This window comes from Spodoptera frugiperda, chromosome 30 (genome assembly GCF_023101765.2).
Source record: "Spodoptera frugiperda isolate SF20-4 chromosome 30, AGI-APGP_CSIRO_Sfru_2.0, whole genome shotgun sequence".
NCBI lineage: Eukaryota > Metazoa > Arthropoda > Insecta > Lepidoptera > Noctuidae > Spodoptera > Spodoptera frugiperda.
In genome coordinates this window covers 11049246-11069838 of record NC_064241.1, presented here as the reverse complement: position 1 = coordinate 11069838, position 20593 = coordinate 11049246, and the positions used below count along the sequence as shown (strand labels likewise).

At 32.6% G+C, this 20593-nt stretch overlaps 1 protein-coding gene across 1 annotated transcript in view; it reads right to left on the bottom strand.

The window, feature by feature from the left end:
• Nucleotides 1-4363: 4363 nt before the first annotated feature.
• Nucleotides 4364-20593, bottom strand: part of LOC118269558 (uncharacterized) — a 470493-nt gene continuing 454263 nt past the window's right edge. Inside the window, exons 5-8 of the mRNA XM_035584707.2 lie at nt 9979-10371; nt 9352-9651; nt 8676-8852; nt 4364-7510 (exon numbers count right to left, since the gene is read on the bottom strand). Coding sequence (XP_035440600.1) covers nt 7305-7510; nt 8676-8852; nt 9352-9651; nt 9979-10371 — 1076 coding nt within the window. The 3' untranslated portion in view covers nt 4364-7304. The remainder of the gene's footprint in view (nt 7511-8675; nt 8853-9351; nt 9652-9978; nt 10372-20593) is intronic.

The window sequence follows — 20593 nt, the reverse complement described above, 5'->3', positions numbered from 1 at the left end:
AATTGAAGAAAACGAAGTGATTTAACCCTTGGTTTGTCGAACGCAGATCTACGCAAGACACAATGTCTTATATACTGGCAGACGAAAGGTATGTACATAAGTGACATCTAGGTAAAGAAGGTGATAGTTAATGTCTCTCACTTTAAGTAACTCTTAGTTAAAAGATGGTTCAGGACATAGATCTTTTCATAATCATCATCAGCCATAAGATGTCTATTGTAAATAAAATCAAATCAATTTAATGCATCCATAGTGTGTGATCTACAATTTTAATACAGTAATAATAATATGTCCCAATGATCCGTTTTGCCAACCCGCATTGAGCAAGCGTGGTGATTAATGCTCAAACGTTTTTCGTGCCAAAAGAGGCCTTCAGCCGTGGGCATTTATAGACTTACAGGGCCCTTTTGGGCACCGCAAAAGTACCTACGTAGTGTACTTATTGCAGATCAAAAACTCTGCTCATAATTACTCACTTGCTTTCTACGATTATATTCATACGTACTTTCTAACAGCCGCCGCAATGCACGCGTAGTGGAGTAGTACGGTGCAAGTAATGGGCTAAAGTATGTGGCCATACACCCTTCATTTAATCAAGCTGTTTTTTTTATTTAAAGTTTTATTGTAAAGAAATAAGGTTTATTAGTTAATTATTTTAAGAAGAAAAGACAAGTCAATTTTAAAATATTTTACTGCAATATCCAATATCAACATTATACAAAAATATTGAAACAAGAAATGTACTTACGGGCTTACTGAATACGGTCTATAATAAAAAAACTAATGCTATTATTTAAAGCTTATTTTTAATTAACAATGCATCAAATGCACACTCGTAAAAGACACTTTATTCACAAGATCTTAAGGCACTTTTTCGTTTAAACAAACATATTCGAGATTTTTCTTATCCTTCTAATATTCTACAATATAATAATACAAAAGAAAAACTATAAGGAATGATGGGAATTCGTTACTCTTAGTCTTATCGTCAAACTTAATTCTAGATCATTTAATATTTCTAAGATTTAGTTGAATATTTTTTTTTTAGAAGAAACCTATACGAATGAATTCAACTCTCATGATTTTGAATATTGAGAAAAAACTAAACAAAATAGTATTTACTAAAAAAAACATAATACAAACATCTTACACAAAAAATAATAGACTAACTGCCGTACTTAGAAACATTTAATGATTTACTTAAACTATTCCTTAGTAACGATTTTGTTCCGAAAACAATTGCTAATTACTGGGTTAAGTAACCATTAAATGACTCTGAGAACGGCGGTTAAATAGCAAAAATTAATCAAGTACCAAGATCACATAGCGTCATGGTTGTGTTCTAAAAACGACCTGACTATAGTCGCATCGTGCGTCGTGATACTTGCTCGACACCCCAGTTGTATCCGCTTGCTGCAAGTCCATCGAACCTTTTTTCTATAACACTCGTGCTTTATAAACTTGTGGTCCCCCACGTGTACAACAAGATGGCCGCGGTTTGACAGCCCGAAGCGAACTGTAAATAAAAAAATTAAGGTTAGGAAAAAAATATAGTTTTTTTTTATTTGTACCTATATAAAAATGTAAAGTAATATGATAAATGTGTTGTTTATTTGTATTTGTAAATTAGTATAGAATAATATGAATATTGTAGATAAATATAATTCTTTAATTATAGTTACATAGTAATAAAAAAGTAGAATTTATTTCTTATTTTATTAATAAAAATACCTTTAGAAATAATTAAGAAAATAGTACATAAGTAATAAAAAAAACAACTCCCGGTACCAGATAATAATTCATCATTTTATTTGTTACAGTTGGTCTGATTGGAACTGGCATTGATTCCTTCGCTTCATACTGCCTCAGCAAGCAGGGGAAGATGGGCATCAACGTCGGTGGCTACAGGTTCAGGTTCAATGGATGCGCCAGGAACGGGAAGATTCGCTGGAGGTGCTCACGGGGACCCTGGTGCAAGGCAGCTCTCCACACGTACCGAGGAAGAATCGTCTACATACAAAGCACCCACAACTGTGGCCCAAAACCGCCTACTTAAAAAAAAATTAAAGAAAAACTACAAAAATCGTGATCTATTTTATTTTTTACTCGAATTTATTGTGACAGGCTCATTTTATAATAAAGCGTTGAAAACGAGTTATTTTATTGAATACATTTTTGTATTCGATTTCGAATCTATTTTTAAAATGGGAATTACAAATTCTGTATTTTGAAATGTTTTTTATATTATTTTCAAATGCAGAAAAATGGAAAATATAGTACAAAATACCGCAAACTTTGTTAACAAAATCTATGTAAAAATATCAACAATTATTTTGTAAGTGTAAATAAAAAAAATGTTTCATTTAGAAAAACATGTTATTTATAGGTAAGGAGCGTCTATTAATTAAGTGGGATTATTTTCTAGTTTTTCTGTAGGTCAAATATTCTGAAATTTAACTCAGTTTTTTAACCCTAAATCTAATTTTATATTATAACAAAAGTATAACCATTTTTCATCCACCTATTTATATTTTCAATCGTTTTTAAAGAAAATTCTAGTTAAGCATTTTCTTATTCTTTTTGGATTTTATGTACACCTAAAATATGTCACATAATTAATGGACGCTACCTAGTCATTCAAAAGAAAGAAATAAACGAAAAAAAAGCTCAAATTACAAAACATGAAATTATATTATATACATAATGTATGTGTTATTTATTTTGGTGTAATGTATAGTTACCGTCCTTGAAGAAAATAGTTTATGTTTCGCGGGCAAAAATCTTTTAGTACATAAGTTAGTATATAAGAAAATTTTACCTCATAGATGATTAGTACTAGATTGTTAGTAGGGTGAACGAGTCAGTACATGTCCTTTTGTATATAATAAAAAAAATATAAATGTATACAAACAAATCAGTGTGTAAATGTGTGTGAATTTATAAAAGGCACACATGTATCTTCACCCTTATTGTAATGTGCTCAGAAAAATCTATATATGTATAGAATATGTTGTTTGAAAACTGACAGTATAATATGGATGTTATACAGTACTTATATATAATATAATATATATGTATAATTATACAACAAAATATTGTATGGCCAAATATAGAAGTGACAAAATGATGTAATAATAGGTATGTACAAGAATTTCATTATTTATAAATTGTATGACATTGACTCAAGAATTACACAAAAATTAGTTCCAAGGGCATGTTATATAGGATCACAATACAGGGTTTGTTGTCTAAGCAATTGATCAAGTTCACAGGAAAAAATAAATTATGTAAATATCACAATCCATGAGGATTTAAAGTTATTTATTAGGAAATATATTTTTATGCAGCTGTTTGTAAATTAGGTATTAAAATAACCATCTTGCCAAATTGTTACTTTGACACAGATATAAATGAGAAATATGAGAATATAAAATTATAATAAAACATTGTAAGTGTTAAGCATAAATTGAAAACGTCATTCTGTTCCTTTTATAAAAAAAAGTGACAATAAAAAGATTGAAATATATCAGAATATAAAAAAAAATCCATATCATTATTTAATTTGACTGGAATAAAGAAAATATATCAATAATGTTAACGTAAAATTAAGTTAAGAAGAATTTAATGTGAAACTACAGACGCCTATGTAATTGGCTACCTCTTACCTGTAATATAATATATAATTATTAATTACATATGTATGTATTATAGTATATAATGTCTGCATGGTTGTGTGCGTTTATTACCGGTAGTGAATACTTGCCAAATTGTGTAGACGTATCTTGATGTAATTTGATGTTTGCAAGAGAATAAAAACTAGTCATAACTGTTATTTTTATTTTTTATACCCTCATTGTTATGCATACCTCCTAAACAACACACCTACTAAAAAATAATTCATTAAATAAATAGATTTAACAAATAATATAAAATTGATAATCAAATATAAATATTAAAGTTAGTATCATGTGGATAAAGTATCAATATATTATATGGATTACTTAGGTACTATAAAAAAATAATGTAAACCTTAATAACTGACCACCACATAAAAAACAGTTAAAAAGGCTTGAGAAACTGCTGGCTAAAACCACGTCAATTTTTTTCCACAAAATATTACACATGAACTATTAACAATTTAGATAAATTATATCACTAGTAAAGTATCTTTAAGCTGTAGGATTGACTCTAACCTGCACAGAACACGCATATTACCGAACACACTGCACTAAGCAACAGGGACCTGGAAATAGGTAAAAATAAAAATTATCAACACAAACCAAACATATAAAGAAAAACAATAAAGAAATATATGTAAAAACAGAAACAAACAAACTTTAAATCTAAAATTACAACTCCATAGTATTTTGCCCATGTTTATTTTTAAGCTTTAAAATATGTACACAAACTATACTTTATTTAATACATAACCTAGAGAAAAACCTGTGCTACCAATAGCCGTTAACAAAAAAAACTAAATTAATACTAGGTTCCCAAAAACCTACCTTATTTATATAAACATAAAACTAGTTTTGCATTATTTTATACACAAGACAAAATACTATTTCTTTTTCAATCAAAAGGACTACTTTCCTTACATTTTATTTTACTAAAATATGTTTTTGAGAATACGATAAAATACGCGGCAATTTTATGCACAGATAATATAGAATAAATTTATTTCTTTAAAACTCTGGAAGGAGGTTGGAACCTACTCATTTCGAAAAGCAACATAACTTCAAAATTATAGAATATCGAGTACCAATTACAACATAGTAGAACTGTCTACAAGCTAATATACGAAAACAATAATAATTAGCATTTCCTGTCAGTTCCACTTACATTTTCAACAAAAATTGATGTATTTTCGAAATAACATAACCTTACAACCAATTTGGTATACAAAATTAACAAAAAAATACTATTCACGATGATCAGAATATATCATGTATAAGTTTAAAATATTGATTGAGTTGTCGTATACAATGACAGGAGTAATAATGTTGCATATTAGGTATAATTTATATGTGGTGCATTTTGTAAAGTTACTAATTTAAATATTGTGATTTTATAGTAAAAGTATTAGATTATATTATTATTTACACTGTTAGATATAAAAAGTACACTATTGAAATTGAATTTACCACTAGGGGTATTAAAACGAATGTCTCTTGTAAACAATTCGTTCAATTTAAAGGCAATCTATCTTTTGATTGAAGTAATGGGGCATAATTAGTTAATAGCGCCACCTAGTAGCCAGTTACAGAAACTAGAACTTTTATAATAGCTATTATTTCTTTAAAAACAGATATAGGTATTTTATGAATACTACTGCATGACTACATAATTATGACATACTGAATCTACATATTTGAGAGTAAGTATAGATTTTAAAATTAAGTATCATCACAATTTCTTATTAACATTAAAAGGTACACGACATCGACATTTTGAGTAAAATATGGATAAAATGCTTCACCAATTTATGTATAAATATAACGTGCTAAAATATACGCCTCCAGTACTTATACATAGGTGCATAATAAAATATAAACTAATGATTTTAAAACAACGATAATATTTTACCATACCTATTAACTTTGTACACACTGAAAACCAAAGGAAAAGTACACTAACTAATATATAAACACCTATAATTACATTATATGCTAGATTAAAAATAAAACTATATTTCACTAGATATAAAAATATAGTAGATATAAACCTAAATATACTAAAATCAACTAATGTTTAAACATTACATTGAGAGATTTTATTGAAGGTATTATTACAGGGTAATTTGATTTTTTATGTTTAAAAAAACATGGCCCCACACTAGGATTTATTCCTGTGTCGTAGGTGCGTTTACAAACACAAATCCACATGCACATGACACCCAGATCCGTAACAATTTGTGGATCACACAAAGAGTTGCTCCGTGCGGGAATCGATGCCGCTACACGTTGCACGGCAGTCAGTTGCCCAGTCACCGCACAAACCGTGCAGTTGATATTATTTATTTAACACATTGAACGCCGTGGTGGTCACCGGTGACCGACGTTAACTGAAGATTTGCCTTCAACATTTTTCTTTTGGTAGTCAAAGACTTAAAAACCCCAAAGGACACTAATACACATATTTCTTGTGCCAACCTTTAGCTAAGTGCAAGCCTTTGATACCCGTCTGTGGGTAGGGTATTGCTATAATAAAACAACCCTGCATAAAATACTCTCCAATAAAACCTAAATAAATGCTGGATCCACATACATAACATCACGCCTTTTAGTCCACAAAGGCTAATAGCCTTACTATTACTTTTGGTAAAATTACCTAGGAAAAGCCAAAAATACAATTATAACAGCTTGGAGCTTTAAAATGAGAGTTTTTGAATTTGCGCTCAGGACATGGCGCTTCAGAGGCATAACGTCACATTAGCCCAATCAGCTTAGCTGTAACGTTGATTTTAAATGATTGACTCAAGTAAGAAACAGCCTCATCACTATTTAGAACCAAATTCTAACCAATTGGTGTTAACAAGTATAATTTATACGTAATTTAACTTTATGACCGCCACATGAAAAGAAAGCTAGCACTGAAGAATTTTCTTTGTCTTTGATGCGAAGGGCTTTTCATAAAATCCATGTGTTATTAGAAATGAATTGAATCAACAATCAAATGAATGCAGTACCCTTAGTACGAGTTTCCTTACTTTTAACGAAAACGAAACGAGAGCGCTTTCGCCGCTCTGATTAGCCGGCACGATTGAACTTAGTTAGCGCTCTCGTTTCGATCTCGTTGGGCGTAAAACAAACGCGTACTAAACCCTCACTTCACAAAAGAAGATAGTCAAAACGATTACGTTTTTAGATATAATACGATTAAAATTTTGTCACAAACGACGCATCCGTGCCTCGAGTGCATATTCCTGCATGGTTGTGACGGTCAAAAAGTTATTATGATTTATTTATATCTAAAACAAGAACATGGAAGCTATCATTATTAAAATTAGCTAAAATACGTGATACTGTACAAAATTTACACATAACGTTTCGTCAAGAAACCGTGAACATTGGAGACAGTACCATGATAACTTTGGAGCTTGATTTCTGAATCAACATCCATACTTTATCTATTTGCTGTCCCTTCCGGATAACGTAATGTCAACACCAAATATTTTAACTTGAATTTTAGTTTAAATCACACCATCACATAGAAATAACCCAGTTAACATTCCAGAAAGTTCTTCAACCGATTCACAGAATGTTTTTAATCAGTATATAGTTTAACTGGGTTGGAACGGTATCTCAGCAAGTCTCTTCAGTTTCTACGTCTGCTCCGGTGATGATCTGATCACCGGAGACTACACCGTGTTCCAACTTGAGGTGGTTGAGTATACCGGCCATGCTCTTGTCTATATCACTACACTTGAGACACTTGTACTGGCATATCTTGCAGCTGTAGAAGTCGTTGTCAATGGCCTCGAACACCTTCCACACCCAGCTTTGGTCACCTGGAACATGGATTTTCGTATTTTAGAAAAAAATATTTAGAATTGGTAAGACACACACAACTTCACGCCTTTTATCCCGAAGGGGTAGGCAGAGGTGCCGATTACGGCACGTAATGCCGCTATACAATGTACACCCAGTTTTCATCATTTGTGTTATAAGTCTCATGTAATAAGGAGTGAGTCAATTGCCATATCCTGGACACAATTCCAGACTCCTTGCTACTACCGAGAAATTTTCGAAAATCCGAAAAAAACCCAGTAATACTTTGCCCGACCGACCCGGGAATCGAACCCGAGACACCTTGTTCAAAAGTCACACTTGCGACCACTCGACCAGCAAACATAATATTGAGGTCATGTGTCTACATCCCCGAGTGGACACCGGATATCTCTCTCGCCCACTGTCATTGTACATTCATTATGTAATGTTATAAAAAGGTAGTAGTAGTTATACATTGAACTCAAACTATACAATTTCGTTTAAGTACCGTAATATTTTTTTTAGATGGAATTATAATTTTCATGTATAGTAAAGCGAAATAGTAGGTAAATATTTCGTGTTGGGTAAACAGATGTAAGTACTATTTTCTTTGTGTTTCCCCTTTCTTTCATGATTATAAACGCGATTGCTGAGTAAAAAGGATATTTCAAAATTGTCAGTCTGTAGATTTAAGTAGGATATTGACTCGCACTCTAGTTCCCTTATCATAGAAATAGAAGTGATAACATAACTGACACTATGTTGTGTGCAATATGTAGATAACAATTTCATTTTTTTTTTTCATCAAGTTATACAGTAGCTTCTTGAAGGTGGTAAATTAGTAAGTAATCTTTAGATTTTCATAACTCTTAGTATTAGCAAAGGTGTACAATTTAATATAAACTTCTACCAAAAAAGTAACGTCACAAGGCAGAGATGTACATTGTACATTACGACACATAAAGCCGCCATACGCACTTTTCACCATTTGTGTAATAAGTCCCACGTAATAGGGGGTGAGCCATATACTGGACACAATTCCAGACTCCATGCTATTGAGAAACTTTCGAAAAACCAAAAATATCCCAGCAATGCTTTGCCCAACCCGGGTATCGAAACCGAGGCCCCCACTCGATCAACGAGGCAGTCTTAGCCAAAGTACATATAATATGAAAATGTACTTACAAGGCATATCGCAGGCAGTCTTGTGATGTATCATCTTGAGATGTCGGTTCATGTTGCCGGTAGCGTTGCCGCCGTGGCAGATGTGGCGGTCGCAGAGCTTGCAGCGTGCCTGTGTACTCGACACGCGGTCGAAGTACGACCAGATCCAGCTGCGACGCATCTTCTGTGTCGGACTCTCTGGAATTACATTTATGGATTTAATATATAATTTTTGACATAGGACATTTGAGATTCAATTAATGATTTCAATTATGATTGGAATTTGGCAAAGATGGACTCAGTTGTGTCCAGGAAAGAGATCGAGTGGCTACCGCGTCAGAGTTGCGGAAAGCCAGTGGATTCATGTTGTCATTGCTCGTCGTTCTACGTAGAGGAGGAGGAGGCCTTTGTTCAGCAGTTGCCTTCTGGCTGATGATGGGCTGAGTTTTGTCGACAAGTGACTCCATGAGACAAATCTATCATTTGATTTTTGCACCTCAGAAGAATATAATATTTCCTAGGATTGGAATCCCATACTTTGTTGCTAAGTATCGTAATGAGATAACATATCAATCAAGCTTTAAAACCACATCGTCATTAAAGGTCGCTGATACCTGATATTTTTATACCAAAAGGTATGATAGTACCTACTGACAATTTATCAAACAAAATACAAAAAATGTAATCAAAATCTTACCTGTAGTAATAATTTCTTCAAAGTCTCTATCACTGGCGTATATCTCTTCAGTTTTGATAGCATACGGTGTATTTGTCTCGCTAGTCAGCACATAACCGCTATCTACTAAAATGGTATCTCCTTTCTGTCTCTTTGTCACCTCACTCTTGAAGACCGTAGGATGTCTAGAGCGGACATGTCTATTCATATTGTTGGAATTGCATCCCTTGATGGAGAGCACTACGTTGCATAATTTGCAACGGTAGATAATGTTGCTCAGCTTATCAAAGTACTTCCACACCCAGCTGCGCTTGCGTGGCCCTGTAATGTGATAAAAATTATATTGTATGTGTGTATAATAAGTAATTGGTTGTTATAAAAGGTTTGCTTTTAAAAGGTATCTGGTCTCAATTTTTTTTCAATTACTGTTTCATGGTGTTATTTTTCACAAGTTGTGTGATTAAAGAGATAATCTCTAATCTAAATCAAAAAAAGAGATCCCTGCTACAAAATGTACATTAACTTATTCTATGTTAAATCTCAAATTAAAGTTTATTATCACTTAAAACAAACTCCATATGAAACTAAAAGAAAATATAATGATTACCGTTATTAACAAGTGTAAATTTTAATAAAAATGCTACTAACCTGTGCTTTCCCGTCTCGGCTTCTTTTTACGGTCAAGCAGTACAAAAGGCAAAGTAGTATCATCAGTTTTAGTTGAAATTTCCTCATCTTTCTGCTCGATTGTCTCCGTAGTAGTTTCACAAACTTCACCAAGAATTACAGGTTCATTCTTAGGGTCTCCATCGTCTTTCAACATATTTAAATGCAGGAATTCAATTCGGAAGCCTACGGTAGCCTCAGGGTTGTCCTTGTGAAGATCGTAAATGTCCTTGTGATCAATTTTCAGATGTTCTAGCAACTCCATAGACTTCTCATCGACTTTAAGATTGATGTCACAAAGATTACATTTCATCTCATTCTCTGCTATTTTGACAAAGTATATAGATGTCCATTCCGGAAACTGTTCAGGCTCATCTGTAACCAATTTGAATAATTTTTCAGATTATAATAATCTTAATAGTTCATATCTTTATTATAAAAGCTAAATAACTAATTCGAATAAACATAATAGGAGGGAAAATAAAACATTTTTCATAATTTAATACTTTAATTCTTATTTAAAACTTACAACATGAGTATTTGTCATTTATTTATAAATAAATGTTAGTTTTTATAGGCGATGAATACATCATACATTGATTTGTGTCATATTATTGCATAAATACACAAGAAATAAATAATACTTAGAATTAAATAAAGATTTCAGGTTTTGTCAAAAGATTTTTTTATTCTTAGTCAATACATATACAATAATTTGTTGCTGTTATAAAAAAACAAACAAGTATTTCCAAACAATCACAAACAGATTGCAGAGAGCAGATTACAGAATAATACTGAACTTGGTCACAAATACAAGATACAAGTTAACTAATCAGAGAACATGGGTTTCTTGTGATTATGGAAGTCTCTGACTACTTCGACGCCGTATGTTTGCATATTAATGACAGATATGCAACCTGTTTTCTGTCTAAACGAACATATCCACTGCTCGGCGCCACACTGCAACCTACTTTTAAAAACGTATGTGTAACCTTTAAACAATATTTGATGTCCCTTTTTAGTAGGCACGCACTGCACAAAGTCATCACCTGCAATGTTTTCATACAATTAATCATAGCTCAACAGGTAATAAGCTTATATTTACACCAATATTGTTTTATGAAGAATCAAAACAACTGAACATTACACCGTTCGTTGTCCCCAACGACCTAACCAAAGAACAAAAATAAATGACACAAGGCCTATCGTTTAGCTTGCAAAATATAGTTTAAATTAAATAAAACACACTAGAAATACTTAATAAATTAGAAACTAAAAGATAAACGTGGGAAAACAGTGAAAATAAATGAAATGACGCAACAAAACTGTCAAACCAAAATGACGTTTGGATTTGTTTGACAACTCGAAGCTTGATGATTACGTTTCGGATCACGTAGAAGTAAAAAGTTATGTATAAAAGTCGTAAAACCACTTCTGACGTTTGTAAGGCGTACAGATACCTCAATTTTGTGATATTTTCGTAATAATAAAGACCTCCACTGTAAAATACAGCTATTTTCCGATTTACCAAACTTCATAGCCCTCTCTTCTTCTTTATAATCTATACAGGGTTACCATGTCAAAAATAAAACGGTACAAAATGAACTTACTATTATTGTACAGAGATGGCGTTAGTTGTATCAATGGTATTATTTCGATTGTATTCATTTGGTTGTTTGGTGTTTTTGGACACTTCAAAAAGATATAAATATTAATTCAGTTCTAAAGTTTTATTTCATAGACAGGGACAGGAATATATGTCAAATTAAACTGACTATTTTTAAATCAAAATACCTATTTAGTTAAGTAATTGCTACTTACATTTTATTTACTTATAAATAAATAAAAACTAATATGTACTCAAAAACTGAAGAAGTAAGTATGTAAGTGAGAATATATTAATAAATAATAATGAAGTTTTTTATTGAAATCTATAAAACATCTCGCTATGAAGGAAAGTCTTGTGCTCCTCTATATTATCAGAGGTGCTACACCTGATACACCGTGGCAGCAGCTAGTTTATGATACGTGCCGTCTTGATTCCTAACCATGATAGGTTGACCGTGATTGTGAAATCCTTCAACCATTGGTACCTCTTTGTCAGGACTATAAAACTTTACTGAAGCTCGACATTTGTTTGCTTTAGATGAACAGTACCAGACATCACAATTGTTCGATTGAGTCCCTCGCCAATACGTGTAGCCGTTTATATAAAATAGTCTCGCACCTCTTGTGGTTGTTATGAAACTACCTAAAAATATACATAAGTGATTAATGAACCTTTTAATGTCATCAAAATAACTTACAACATCAGAAAACACGGTTCAAAAAGATAAACGTTCTCACTCTCGCTACTCGCCAACAGATGGCGTTAGTAGTCCCAAATATTTTTATCGTCATGTCATAGAATACTATTTTTAATGCTATAATGCAAAGTACTTTATTGTATTGATAAGTATTATATGAATAGAATAGGTAGGGTACGATTTTAAGTAGACTGTACGTCATTTGTTTTAATTTAAGAACTCTTGTTTACGCACGAATATTCTACACGTGTTAAAGAATTATGACGTAAAAACTTTGTTCAACCAAATTAGTAGTAGACTGCAAGTACTTAATTATTGTAAACAATCCTTTTATGGAAACGCTAAATACGACTACTGAATGTTCGGCATATTTTGTGAAACATTTTTTCTACATTTCTGTTGTTCCGGCTAGGGACGGGTTAAACTCGTGCAGCCGCTTTGGTTCTGTGCCAGACAGCCGACGTCGCATCGTCTGGGACGGCTTTTGAAGCCGGAGACCACAATACAAATACGCATATTACATCTATCGCGTATTTATGTACTAGCGTGTGTCATTGTTTGTCTAGTACGCAGCTAGATAGTATTGTTTAGTTCCTACAAACTTTAGTTTGGAGAATATTTTTATTCGTAGATATCTACAATTGCATATACAGTATACATTGTATTTACCATTAAATTCTATATTAGTATCAGTAGAATAATACCTATACATATAGTAGATATGAACCTACAACATTAAGTAATAAGCTTTAGAAACAAACCATCCGATTCGACTACTTTTACTAAATTAACCTAGTCTAAAATCACTTAATTTTACTGACTTGATATTTAAAACCCAATCGTAGTTCAACAGTCGTACTCAGAAACATTAAATTAAATGATTACTTAAAGTATTCCTTAGAAGCGATTTTATGTCGAAAACAATTTTATTGTTAAGGTACTAAGGACTGGATTATACCTAACGATTGAATGACTCTGAGTACCGCTGTAAGACCTTACTTAAACATAAACAAGTTTAGTACAGACAGCCTCGAAATTCAAAGCAAACAATTTTTTCAATAATTTTGATAAGTATACAATAAAAAAATATGTAGAACGCAGTTCAAAACCGAAGGACAAGTTTGTAAGGCCCGTGGTTCGTGACTCATTGACACTCGATCTGATATTTTTAGAAGCACTCCGGACAGAAGTCAAGGCTGCTCGAGAAATAGCTTATAGTTTATAGTATTGCTCGTCCTGCTCCATCAAATTAGAACCTGGTAATTCTGTCCACTGTTTTGTACAAAGTAGATACTAAATCTTATGCTGCCCAGAATAATTAGAACAACAAAGAATAACAGCCGACATGGCTCCTCGCAAACTTTCTGCAATCTTACCTATGCTGAAATAGAAGCGTTATTCTCAATGCAACCAAACAATAGAGTTCTAAATAAAAGCCAGTTTAGAGAACCAGGAATTTATTCATCACACGCAATTAGGTAGGTACTGCCCAGGAATATTACCTAAGATGAAGTATATAAATATAAATAATTCTCAGAAGATCATTACAAAGGTATATATCATATTACCTAGTTGTAAGAGAAATATAAATTTATTAATTCAGAATAATCTTGATACACATAATTATATATTCACAATCACATATAGATAAGTTTCAAAACTGTTTTCAACCCAAATTTTATATAAAATTTGGGTTTGGTCAGAGCAGAGTTTGACTATAGTCCTACAGGAATGTTTGAAAATTATTCTAATCTTAGAACGTTACCTAATATAGGTAAATATACAAAAAAATGTACATGCCTAATTTGTACACAACACTTTGATCAATTTAGTAACAAAAACGTCCTAAAGTTTGATATCTCTCAATATTTTTTTCTGAGAAACTGGCCCACCCTAGGATTTTCTCCTGTGGTAGCGTTTACAAACATACAATTTACACATACACATGACACCCAGACCCGAAGCAATAATTTGTGGTTCACGCAAAGAGCTGCTTCCGCACGAGGCAGCACTTCGAACCCGCTACACGTTGCACGGCAGCCAGTTGCCCAGCCATCGCACCAACCGTGCAGTTAAATACATATTAAACGTAGAATAATACATGAGTAATTTATGCCTATGACTAAACTCGCCTGGTGATGCCTGTGATGATGAGGGCAATTGCCAATAGATAATAGAGCATACAGCCTCTAAGTAACCTATTGAATATCATTATGTTATTTTACATTACCTTACCTATAATATTACTTACTATCCTAACTATGTTTGTTAACGAGATCAAGTTTCGAGTGAATAGGTTGTTGGAGGCAGACGTTTCCCATCGTGTAGACGAGTTTGTAGCTATACGCGAACTTATGAAATACCTAATTAATAAAAATATGTACATACATACAAGGTATATTGTATTATAGACGCAAACTAGCCTGACCCATCATTACATTAAACCAACAGCTTACAAGTGACCACTACTGACCAAACGCCTCTTCTCATGCGGAGAAGGTTTGAGCATTAATCATCACGCTTGCTCAATGCGGCCTACAATAATGTAATGTACTTAATTTATAATTTATGGGTAGTTCTTCTAAATTTGATTCTTCGACTGATTCATATGGCCAAAATTTAATTTCACTTTAAAATCTATAACACGTGTTCATATGAAAATAGGTATACCAAAAAACGTATATTTGAATGAGGGAGTCGTTTTTAAAAAATAGTTTTCGAGATATCGACGTTCGAATATTTTCTGCCCAGATTAATCAGAAATTGTTGCAGATGAATCAGAAATCAAAATTAAAACGAAAAGCTTTATGTAAATGAGCTCTGTATCTATTATCTGTATTTATTTTATCATAACACGTTCTTTTAATTTCTTTTTAGTATACCATCTTCGAGTACTTTCTCTGCTTTTTTGCCTAGCTATTTTTTGTTGTTTGGGTGTCAAATTCTGAACAGACGTTTTGCCTTCTTTTTTTCTTTTCAAATATGCTTCTTTCATTTTCAATTTCCACTGGGCATACTTTTCTGGATCTTTTCTAATGTTTTCCATCCTTTTACGTTCCGCAAGTTTCTTTTTCTCCTTCTTTTGGTCTTCAGTAAGTGGCATTGTTATTAACTGCCATACTAAAAAAACAGAAATTAGATTGAAACTTTGATATGAATTAATAGGTTTAATAATTGTTAAATATAAATAAGAATAAATCTAGCCTATTTTTGTCCTACTGCAGGGCGAATACCTCATCTCGCACAGAGAAGTAACGAGCATTCATCATCACGCTTGCTCAGGGCGGATTAGCAATTTCAGACTCATATTAATTACATTCCTCAATTATTTACACAAATTTACTTAGCTATAACCTTTATAGCTAAGTAAATTAAAAAATAAGACTAGTAAAAAAATGGACAACGCAACACGAGCAGTCCTTTCGTGCTGTACAGAAGAATCAATAATTTATTTTATGATTCATATGCGGTTTTGACCATACGAATCAGGCCCAGATGAATCAGGATTTGGCTTACAATCATGCTTAACTCATCATATTTACAGACTTCATTCTTGTCATTTTTCTACACGAATGTATAACCAAAAAGCTTGTCCGTTGCACAACTGGTTTCCCCCGCGCGGGAAGCCAGACTCTCATTATTAATACCCGACCAAGTATGGTCATGCACAGCTTACGCCACATTAAATCAGTATTATACCCCGGACACTTCTTATTTATTTATTTAACCATACTAACATAGTTATAACGAATACATTTTTTTTTTTGAAGAGGACAACTCATCTGCTTTCTATGTAATTATAATTTATATTGAAGTATCACAAGGAAAATGCGAAATCGACTACTTTGTTCCGGAAAATGGCAAACGGACGCGTCATATGAATCAGAAGAACAAACTTCAAAAAAATAAAATATTGTACTTAGAAGGAAATTATTTAAAAAATGTTATTTGTCCTAGTAACTGATACAGCTAAACTATACTAAAAAAAAGTTTTCTTAGTTGGTTTCAAAAATATTCCCATAGACATCGAAAATGTTGTCTCTGAAGAACTACCCTTATATTTGATTTTTACGGGCTTTGGCCCTAGCATGTTTCCTCCTCCATTTTTCTTTCACACGTTCATGTTCTTCAGGATCCATGTCTTTAACCAGCTTTCTATTTCTTAAATATCTAATACGATCTTTTTCTCTCCATTCTCGTAACTTTATTGGGTCAGTTTTGGCCTTTTCGTACCGCCGACGCTGCGCTTCCCTTTTTCTCCGTAGATGCATCTCACGTTTTACGTCATATTCCATCGTAAACAATTCTGGTAGCCACATTGTGTCTGTAAACGCACAAATCGTTATCTAATATCCTAACCATATATCTATATAATCAAACCTTCGTCCCAAAAGGGTGGGCAGCAACCAAAACATTCTTGTTAATTATTTTGTTATCGGCTTACTCACGTATCCGTTTGATGAGGAACTCGGTTAGTTTCAAGCCATGCTAGAGGCTCATATTCATGAGCAGCATTCCACGATTGTCGCGATGCTGCCGATACCTGCTACCGATAACAATAATTAATTTAGTATGTCTCACGAAAGTTATAATAAAATTGTTATTGGTAAATGATGTATAAAATGCACAAAACACATCACGAATGTGTCTTCGACCACGAGGAAAATCGTTAACCAGGATCAGTTTAAGCAAATTTTCAACTGAAATAGTCTAACAAAAACATATAATAGATACCTAGTTATACATCCATCCAACATTAATTTATACTTTAACTCCACATTTAAACTACCTACCCATACTAATTATCTCATTAGCATTACTAAAGAAGTAAAAACGATGACAGTAAGCAATGTATGACGTCTATTCACAGCCGTCCAGCTGGACTTTAGCCCACAACACAGTTTCTCTTATCTATGACGCAGTATCGTCCGAGATAAAGGAAGTAGGAACACAGACGCCCACGAACTTGAGTCTTACTGATAACTCTTTATTCAGTTCAAATTAGGTTTATTTTTGCATGCAGATCAAACTACTGCAATCTGTAATTTTTTTCATTGAATATTCGACTTTATATCACAAATTAATAAAGTTCTTTATCTAATAAATATAGATTGAAAGCAATAAGTCTCGTATGATCTTTAATTATTAATAGTCTTCATACAAAAGGTATCTGTATTATCGCTGATTGCTAATGAATCGGTTATTTGATACCAGATTTTAATTTCGTTGTTAATGACATTTTATTTATTGATTTAAATGTAAAAATATGTTATTCCCCGAACGAATCAATGTTAACACTATTAGGTAACGTTGTTATACTGAATGAAGTCATCAAAAAATAAATGTAATAATTGTGCATATTTTAGCACTTTTGTTGAACTCTTTGAGAATTAATTCTAAGAAATTGAGTGTGTTATTTTTTATGGAATAGGGCAAACAAGCAGTCGGATCACCTGATGGTAATGAGTAAGCGATCACGAGTGCGTTGCCGGCCTATGAACACGAATAAATACATACATAACTTCACGCCTGCTTCCAATGGGGGTAGGCAGAGACAATGGACCGCAAGAATAATAATATTAGGTACTTTTACAAGTCAAATGTTATAGGTACACATTAGATACATGCACCACATCGTATTTAATGTGCGGATCACACAAATAGTCACTCCCTGTGGGAATCGGACCCGACTGAACGAACACTCTTTAAACTTAGATGTTAATGGGCTATCTAAAAATAATTATATCCTGATATATGGGTAGCTATGATTGATTGTCTTTCTAGCTGTAGATCAGTGTTTACCAAAAATCACTTTAGGTTTAGAAACTACGACAACAATTTCGATTACTCATTTCATATGAACATAATAATTAAATTATATCATAAGGCCACAATATATGCAAATTCTTATGCAAATAACAATGACGTAGCACTACCGGTCGTCCTTTTACGTCCGTTATATGCGCGGGCGCAGTAGGCATGTGCGTAGCTATATCTAAGTATAGAACGTTTGTTCTAATTTTGAAATGAATATATTAATAATTATGCCATGATATATGTACTTACTTATGGTCAAACTGCGCAATATATCAATTATACGAATAAGTATTAATTTAGAATTAATTTGTGGAATAGATTGAAAGTTCAAACTCTGTATTTTTCTTCAAAATCAATGCAACTGTTTTGGAATCCTGCAGGTTCAATAAGTCATAGGGGCTGGTATAGGTACCTACGTTCAGCAGTGGACGTATTGAGCAAGGCAATAAACTAACTAACTAAATCCCAAAATAATATTCCTAAAACAGAACATCATCTAAGAAAAAAACAAACTTACAGGCAATTTAGTAAAAGTAGCAAACAGCTATCTTAAATAATAAAAAATTGCCCCATCACATCACATCTTTGCGTTGTTGATAACGATAATAAAAAAAAACTCGTAAACATTTGTACTTTGAACAGACTCAAGTCCAAGGACGTACAAACACATTTACGCAATCAGGTAATCAGCACTTACCTCGATCTTTGTACGTGAACACATGAAGTAGTACATAACCAGTCTATCATGAACTCGCTTTACATATTCTCTCTCCACATTCAAAGGTCAGAATATACTGGTAAAGTATACCTTGATGAGCAGTATGTGTACATAACAAATGACACACCTACGAAGCGTGCTCTCAATATATTTGTTTGAGCTGCTGATATTTATTATATACTATTGGTAGTACATATTTTCATTTAAACTGTACCGGTGGTAAAGGACTTCCTTGTTTATTTTTGTCATTAGAACTTGGTAGATGTAATGGATCTACCATTGTACCAATGAGATAGCGGCCAAACGTCGACCCATTAAATGTAAAAAAAAAAAAACCCCATACGTATGGTATGTCAATCTTTTCATGACATACTATAGGTAGTATGTCATGAAAAGATTGATTAATATAGAAAGAAAGAGGTATGCTAGAGACATATCATTTGGTGTTCCATTTGCATTATTTTTGCAAACCCTAACATCAGGGGTTTCCAACCTTTTCTTGATCAAGGAACCACTTTTATAACATTTGTAAGGTTTGGGACCACTATTACTAAGTATAACTTTTCTCATGTGGTCGCTCTTAAGATTTTTTCCAGTCGTGAGGCTGGTTTTTATAAAAATATTGACTGTTTGATTATTGAAATCAGCTGATCCTCTCAGTTGTCTCGTTTGACATAAGTTTCATTCGAGTTTTAACCGTCATATTTATTGTAATCTCGAGAAAAACCTCTGTCTAGTGCTATTTTTCATTTAGGTGTCTTCGAAAGTTAGCCTGATTAAAGTAAACTAACACATTAGGTAACTATTTTATGCTAACTAACTTGCCATGAATGGAGTACTAAATTATATTTTCCTTAGCTACTACCTATTTGGAAACACTGCCAATCAGTCATAAAATTGTATTTTTTTAAAACCTACCTATTTATTTTTATCAATATTTACAACATTTGCGAGTGCAAAGCAAAAGGTTGATAAGTGGTTAAGTAGACGGGTATCCAGATAAAACCAGTGCAAACTGGACAGTCGAACTAAAACCAGTTAATTTTCATGTGGAATTAGCTCATTAAAGACAATGAAAAATTCGTTTTAAAGTAATTCGATGGAACCAATGTTATAATATACCTACATATATTTTATTACGTGCATCAAAAAAGACGTTATTCTAACCTAAAAAAAGAATTGCAAATTGTTCTTACTTCTAGGAAAATTGGCGTAAGTATTATCTAAACCATTAGACTTTTGTTTGTCTAAAAATTTCAAAGAAGACTGCTAGCTACGTTTAGTGTTACCTACTAACCACGAAGATTCCAATTATTAAAATAAATAGGAGTTAAGTATTTCGAAAATTTCTCACCAAGTAATAAAACAGAAGCTGTATAGTTATTATGTACTATTATGTACTTGGTGTATGGACTTTGGACTGACATAACATACCTAATCGTATCTACTGAAAACGGTATGGCATTATGTAGGTAAATATATATACACATTTGTGTTTCCCTTCTGGGAATACCTACCGCGTTATTTACATATGTTCGATTATTTTTACTAGGATATAAACTTATATTTACCATTGAAAGGAGAAAAACGAAAGCTGATACTACTTTAATTTTTTAATTAATGGTGATAAGGAAACCAGATAATATTCTATTCTTTAAAAAATTACATCCGTGAATCAAATCAATGCGATAATCAATTCCTCGGGCTTTACCTATACAATGACGTCACTTGTAATCGAAATGTGTCTTTCCCACAC